Genomic DNA, 7,684 nt, shown 5'->3' with positions numbered 1-7,684 from the left:
CTTCTTGGAAGACGGGGCATCTGTTCGTGCCTGCATGGTAAGCCACCTCTTCTACGCCGTGCTGTTCAACACACAGTGCACATTTAGCTGGATTTTTACAATCAGCAATTTTGTGTCCTTCTTTTCCGCACCTTATGCTGTGCTTAGACCGGTCGACTTCGCTTTTGCACTGAGATACGAAGTGCCCAAAATGCCAGCATTTGAAGCATTGTATGGGTCTCTTCGTTGCTCTCGTTCGGCAATTGACCCAGTCGATCCTTATTTTGCAGTTTCCCTCCAGTAACTTTTGTGCTGCAACAGCTGGTAGTGACACTGTGGCTGTCTGCGTACCCCTAAAGGCTTTACGGATCTTGATTGCCTCTACTGGGATTTCACAACTTTCTCCAGCTTCCCTCTTTAGAGCGGTCTGAATATGCTCTTTTTTCGTGTCGTCATCGACATCTCGGATCTCGATGGTCTCCTGTCGCCCTTTGCAGATCACTTTGGCCTTCTCCTTAAGGATGTCTGCGATCATCTTTTGGAGAGCTTGGCCTTTGTCAGTGCTCTTCCTCGAAATCGTAATCAAAAAGTCGCCACTTCTGGTCTTGTTGATCTTATTCACTGTTGAACAAACCTGCTCATCTGGGACGTCCTGCTTTATGCGATGCAGAATCTCGGCATACTTTGTTTTCTCGGCCGGGCGGATGATCAGTGCGTCGGGTCTGATCCATTTGCGTGGTTTTTTCCGCTTAGGCTCTGGCCTGGGCTCCTTCGGCGGCTGCTTTGAGAGTTGCTTCCTAGCTAGCTTCCTCTTTTTCTTAGATTGTACTTCTTCCCAATCAGTCGCCTCCTTAGGTTCATCGTCCTGCCCTGCCACTCGTTGGGGAGGGCTTTTTTTCAAGTCCTTCTTCTTTGTGACTTTGTCGGTTGGCTCTGTCGAATTTCGGTCCTTTCTCTTTCCAGGCCTTGTGTCAGTTTCACCCTTGTCCTGGTAGCAGTTTCTCTTCTGCCGCAGGTGTGTGTGTGTGTTTTTTTTTTTTTTTTTCTTTATTTATAGAGGAGGTAAATAATATTTACGTATGCCAGGACTTGGTGTTGGTGCATGGACTAGGTGTTGGTGCCAGGACTAGGTGTTGGTGCCTGGGTATGTCGGACTCAGAAGTCAATATTATTTTGCAACAATACCGACTAAACATCCTCCTCTCTCCTTTCCCCATAGATGTTACAGGGAAGACTGGATCGGGACCGCGTTAGCATTACTTCGATCCAGTCCATGTTGTGTCTCACGACACCTACTTCTTATTATAACTGGTTTTTAATCCCTCTCTGCGATTTTTTCTTTTAAAAGGCGCTGCGCGTAGGCTGTGACAGCTGACCAATTTTCTTCTTTTTTGATCATGCAGGTTACCAAGCTCTCAGGGGAGAGCGTTGTGCCTATTGTTTCTTCGGTGCTGATTTTGTCGTCCTTTCACTGATCACACTCGAAAAACGTGTGCTCGGCGTTGTCAACTTTGTCTGGGCAGTATTTGCACGTTGGTGTGCTGTGCAAACCCATCTTGAAAAGATAGGCATTGAACTGCCCATGTCCCGTCAATAGCTGGGTCACGCCAGCCGTTATGGCATATTCTTGTGGTCCTTCTGTAGTTTCCGCTATTAGCTTTCTTTCTTCAAGGTAGTTGTCGATTAGTGCCAAATTCTCTGGCTTTGCCTTAAATTTGTGTTCCAGAGCGTCTAGGATTTCTCCCCAATTCGCGCTGTTAAATGCGTTTGTGACATCTAGCGTGAGGAGAATGCATACTTTACGAGCTTTGAGGCTACCAGTCCATGCTTCTCTCGCTGTCCCTACGACTTTCTGGATCGCGCCAACTGTTGAACGTCCTTTCCGGAAGCCATGTTAGTTTGCGGCAAAGCCTTCAGCACGATCGATGTCGTTTCGTAGCCTTCCCTGTATAAGCTTTTCAAGCAATTTCCCAGCAATTTCCAGCATGCAAAGTGGTCTGAATCGCGAGGGTGTTACAGGGCCACCTTTGCCTTTATCTAGCAGAACCAATCTCTGCCGCTTCCAGACCGCGGGAAACGTGCCAGTTGCCAAGCATGCATTGTAGGTGTTCAGGAGTATGTCTGAGTATTCCAGGGCTACAGTCTTAATCACCGATGCTGGAATGCCATCAGGGCCGGGTGCCTTTCCTGTCTTGAGGATCTTCGCTGCATCCTGTAACTTCTTGGTTGTGAAAAATGTTACACTGTTTTTCACATAATGTCTTCTTTCCCTTGGTTGGTGTTTGGGGAACAGCTCCGCTACGATGCTGCTCATTAGAGCAGGTGGTTTCGGCGCCTTTGGTGAAGTCTTTCCAAGTCGTTTGGTGACAATTTGGTAGGCTTTACCCCAGATGTCTTTATCAAGATCGTTACAAATCTCTTGCCACAATTTCGCTTTGCTTGCTTTGATTGCCCGGTTTAGGTTCTTCTTGGCCTGCTTATACTCACTCGAACGTAGATCTTGATTGGGGGAGCGTTTCGCAGCTTTCGTTGCTAGCCGACGTAGTTTGTGGCATTTTTTCCGGAGTTCTGCTATGTCTAATGACCACCAGTACGCCGGCCTGTAGAAACTCCGATTTTTCAGCCGCGGCATGGAAGCGTCACATGCGGCAGCAATCCCCTTCATCGTGTTTAGCACTGCTTTTTCCGTCTCGCTGCAGGTATCCGGAGTCGGGTTGTTCTGAAAAATAGACCAGCTTCGTGCAAGTGAAGCTCGTAGTGCCTCCGAATCAAGCCTCCTGGCATTCCACTTCCGCTTAGAAAGGTCGCGTTGTGAAACCGGAGCAGATGCCAATCCAACGTTGAATGTCACGAACTGGTGATCACTGCCGGTTCTATGTCTTTTTTTATCGGTAATCATTTCTCATGCAATAATTTCTCAGCAATAATTTATCATTCAAAAATATATTCAGCACAACAATTTCTCGTGACTAAAAAGAATCTTTACTAAAATTTCTCATAAAACAAAAATATATCTTTACTAAAATGTCTCATAAAACCAGAATATATCTTTTCTAAAATTTCTCATAAAACAAAAATACATCTTTATGAAAATTTCTCATAAAACAAATAAATATCTAATTTTGAATCTTGGGATACAACACGAACGAATGTAATCATGTAGCACTCTTTTAACAAGATTTGAATGTGAATAATTACTGAAAGAGCGGAAAAGCGGGGATCAGGTTTAGGTCTGGATATCTCAATTAAAACGCGTAAATTATTATCAAAAATAACACTAGGAATTTATTTACATTAAATACACTCAATATTTAATATGTTTAATAGCGGATTGTTAAGATAAAAGCGGATTTATAAATTACAGCGTGGTTAGCAAAAGCGAAGCCGGTTGACACGTGGTTGAACACTTTGTCGGCACTAAAAAAGCGGTGAAAAAAATTCACAAATAACACAACTTATCTGAAACAAACTAAAGCGAATTATTAACAATTAATTTAAGCAAATTAAATTATTAAATAAGCGAAATGCGGTTTATTAACGAAAAGCGAAAGTAAAGAAAAACTAATGGCGACTTGATGCAGCGAAAGCGTAGTAGCGAAAGATAATAACAATAGTTCGTCTTCTTCCTCGTTGAGTTGGGGAAGAAGGCTATTGCGCATGTCTAGTGGGAGCGATCAGCCAATAAAGCGATCGATTCATGGCATGATCGAGAGGCTGATTTTCCATTGGCGGTTCGATTTTGCGGGAACTAGCGGTGGACAGGTGCGTCTCTTGAATTTGGGAATCCCCCAGGAGCGAGTTAATCGCTACTGGGCCTTGTTCACCGAACATTCTCCCCCGGGTTGGCGGCTGCGTCGACAAGATCATCTTCTTCATGCGTTAGCGGCAGGACACAGAGCTTTGTAATTGGACGTACCAGCTCTGTGTTAACTGTCTTAACAGTTACCACGCGGATTTGTCCATCTTCACCTGGATGGACAGCAATTACTTTGGCTAATGGCCACTTGGTTGGCGGGAGATCCTCAGTGGTGATCAGTACAACTGAACCCACCTTGATCTGGTTGCGTCGATGATGCCACTTTGAAATGGCCTGGTAGCGGTGGATGCAGTCCTGGTAGTAGCGTTTCCAGAAATGTTGAACCATTTGCTGGACTTGTTCCCAGTGCGAGAGCCGAGCAGGTTGTAAATCTGTCAGCGATGGCTCTGGGATAGCGGTCAGTGACTGTCCGATTAAGAAGTGACCTGGAGTCAGTACAGCCAGGTCAGCAGGATCTTCATTCAGCGGTGTGAGCGGTCTGGAATTCAATATGGCTTCAATTTGAGCCAGTAGCGTTGAATATTGCTCAAGCGTCAACAGCGAGTCTCCGATTGTTCTTCGAAGGTGAAATTTGATAGATTTCACAGCGGCTTCCCATTTTCCTCCAAAATGTGGAGCTCCAGGCGGATTGAATTTCCGGTTCGTGCCATCTTGAGCGATCAAGGTTGATAATTCTCGTAATGTGCGGGATCCTGCAGCGAATAGTCGTTTCAGCTCTTTATCTGCTCCTACAAAATTGGTTCCACAGTCTGAATATAGCGTGTGGCAGATACCTCGGCGACTAGTGAAGCGGCGATAAGCGGCGATGAAAGCGGCAGCGGTGTAGTCAGTTACTAGCTCTAAATGTACAGCTGAACTGAACATGCATACAAAGATTGCAATCCAGCCTTTGTATGTTTTTGCTCCACGTCCTTGAAACGTTTTCAGCGTGATAGGTCCAGCGTAGTCGAGTCCTGTATGCAAGAAGGCTCGAGTTGGATTTACTCGTGCAGCGGGTAGTTGACCCATCAACTGTTGAGCGCGTTCACCACGATGTCTCGTGCAGATAACGCAGCGTAAAATAAATGATCTGACTGGAACACGGCCTCCAATGATCCAGACACTCTTGCGTAAGTCAGCGAGCGTAAGCTGAGTACCTCCGTGAAGCGTTTTGCGGTGCAAATCATCAATCAAAATTGATGTAAGCGGTGATTGTCGCGGTAGAATCGCTGGATGCCTCTTTTCTGGGTACAGCAATGCGTTTTTCAAGCGGCCACCGACTCTCAGGACCCCCTGATGGTCGATGAACGGAGTCAGCTTAGTGATGCTGTTATTTTTAGGCAGACCATCACCATCTTGTAGCGTGTGAATCTCTCTAGCGAAGTATTGTCCTTGACTGAACTTTATCAAGGTCAATTTAGCGCGCTCCAGGTCTGATGGAGTAAGCGGGTAGGCCAGCGAAGATTGTGGAACTCTTTTAAAGCGGTCGATGGCACGATGCCAAATGCTAAGCTTCCGTAGCAGTGGAAACAGCTGCGTGTAATACGACAGTAATTGTTGGAGCAGGCAATTTTCTGCTTTCCAAGTTACTAGTGTCAGACCTTGGCGTTCTTCTCGATGCGTTGCGTTGTCGGTTGGAGGCTCCAGAGTGGGCCAAGAGGATTCTGGTTCATGAAGCCAAGTTGGTCCATGCCACCAGAGAACGTGTTGTTTCAGTTTTAGCGTAGGTATACCTCTTGAAGCGCAGTCAGCGGGGTTTTGTTTTCCTGGAATAAATTTCCAGGAGACATCTCGAAGCGTTTCTTGGATTTTTCCCACTCTATTGCGGACGAATGTCTTCCAGCGGATTGCTGGACTTTTAATCCATGCGAGAGTCACGGCGGAGTCAGTCCAGAGATTGATCCTGACATTTTCAAGCGACTGAACTTCTTTAACATGAAGTATCAGTTGTGTTAGCAACCATGCGGCAGATAATTCCAAGCGTGGGATTGTCATGGTCTTCAGCGGTGCTACTTGCGTTTTTGAACACAGAAGTGAGACCTTTGTGTTCCCATCAGTGTCAGTGACTCTCAAATAAACAGCGGCAGCCATAGCGTTTTGCGAAGCGTCTGAGAACCCGTGCAATTCCATAGTTGCTCCAGGTGCTATATTATTCCAGCGTGGAATGCGGATCGATTCGATGTTTCGAAGATCCTCGCGGTATCCAGTCTAGTGGGAGCGATCAGCCAATAAAGCGGTCGATTCATGGCATGATCGAGAGGCTGATTTTCCATTGGCGGTTCGATTTTGCGGGAACTAGCGGTGGACAGGTGCGTCTCTTGAATTTGGGAGTCCCCCAGGAGCGAGTTAATCGCTACTGGGCCTTGTTCACCGAACAGAATGTGTATTTACTCGAAAATATGCGAACACAGACGCACGTAAGATAAAAGACCCAATACCGGAACAAGACCCAATACCGGAACGATTTGACAATCATTATTCTATATTTTATCTCGTACTCAATCAAATTAAACAAACTTTTCTTTATTAGAAACCTCAATCTTTTTTTTATATAATAAAATATGAATGAAACTTTAAATTATATTGGAAGTATTGAAAAAAAATGTTAATGATGTCAATAGTCTTAGATTTCTGACTTATCAAGGTCTCTTAATGGTTTTGCTAAGAAATCACTCGATGATCTTAAGCTCATAGGAACCTAATGGAAATACTTTTCACTAAAATTTTTTTTTTATGTATTAGTACAAATACTAAAAATTCGATGCAATTAATTGATAATACAAAATAGACCCTATTGTTATTTAAAATTTACTGTTCGTCTATTGGTACAACCGAAATGAGCTAATACCCAGTATCGGAACAGTCAGCCATATTGATATTATTTATTGACATTTACGATATACTGTGTTGATTGTTTACATCAAGCACAACAACAAAAGTTTTTGCGAAATAACATTTAATACAGAAAGTAATTTTATTATCAAGATTGTTTCAAATATTCGTAAATTTTAACTTGAAGAACAAAAGCAAATTTCTGTTTTGAAATTTTCTTTTTTACATAAGTGTCGTCAAGTATAACCTCAAATCGTTTATTTTTTTTTTTTTATTTTTAGTAAAAATTTATTTGATTTTTTAATATTAAATAATTATTGTTAGTTTCACTATACATACATGTCATTTGAGTTCTGAATTAACTGCTTAATTTTTTATAGGTAGTAGTAGGATGCCGAAAGTTGAGTCGAAGATAACATTTTATAAATTCGTTTTATAAATTCAGAAAAATTCACATAAAGTATTATGATTTGTTAATTAATTATTTAATTAATCCAGCTTACGAAAAGCGGACTCTTTAGATTAAAAAAATTAGTTTTATTTATCGTTCCGGTATTGGGTCAACCATATTCCGGTATTGGGACAAGGCATTTAAGGTGTTCCGATACTGGATCTTTTAGACTTTTTCAAAAAACATGTTTTTTTTAATATTAAATTCGACAAAATTGATAAATTTAATTATTTTCGTGTAACTACATGTTTATTCTATATGATTGGATGAATTATTATTACTAATGAACCATTTGAATATTGTCTAAGTAATAAAATAGGCAAAAAAACCAAAGATTCTAGTCACTTAGAATATATCATTTATGATGAGGAAATAATATCGGATAATAAAGCAATAGCGGACAACTTTGCAACTTACTTTTGCAATGTTGGTGAAAATCTAGCTAAAAAGATTGCATCAACTCCTACTGATATTGAAATAAGCATTGATAATAATAGTAATAGTATTTTTCTTGTCCCTACTAGTCACATAGAAATAGAAAATATTATACTTGACATGAAGGACAAGGAAGGCGGAGTTGATGGTATCAATACCCGTGTTCTTAAGTGTCTAGTTTATGATATTAG

At 42.3% G+C, this 7,684-nt stretch overlaps 1 protein-coding gene across 1 annotated transcript; it reads right to left on the bottom strand.

Annotated features, from left to right (window-relative positions):
- Nucleotides 1-3,799: 3,799 nt before the first annotated feature.
- On the bottom strand, nucleotides 3,800-5,905 carry LOC123266066. The gene has a single exon (XM_044730100.1). It carries the CDS (start codon nucleotides 5,903-5,905, stop codon nucleotides 3,800-3,802), a length of 2,106 nt encoding a protein of 701 aa, XP_044586035.1.
- Between the last annotated feature and the right edge of the window lie 1,779 nt (nucleotides 5,906-7,684).

This window comes from Cotesia glomerata, linkage group LG5 (assembly GCF_020080835.1).
Source record: "Cotesia glomerata isolate CgM1 linkage group LG5, MPM_Cglom_v2.3, whole genome shotgun sequence".
Classification (NCBI taxonomy): Eukaryota; Metazoa; Arthropoda; class Insecta; order Hymenoptera; family Braconidae; genus Cotesia; species Cotesia glomerata.
Note: the sequence above shows the minus strand (reverse complement) of the source record. Positions and strands in the feature narration are given on the sequence as shown.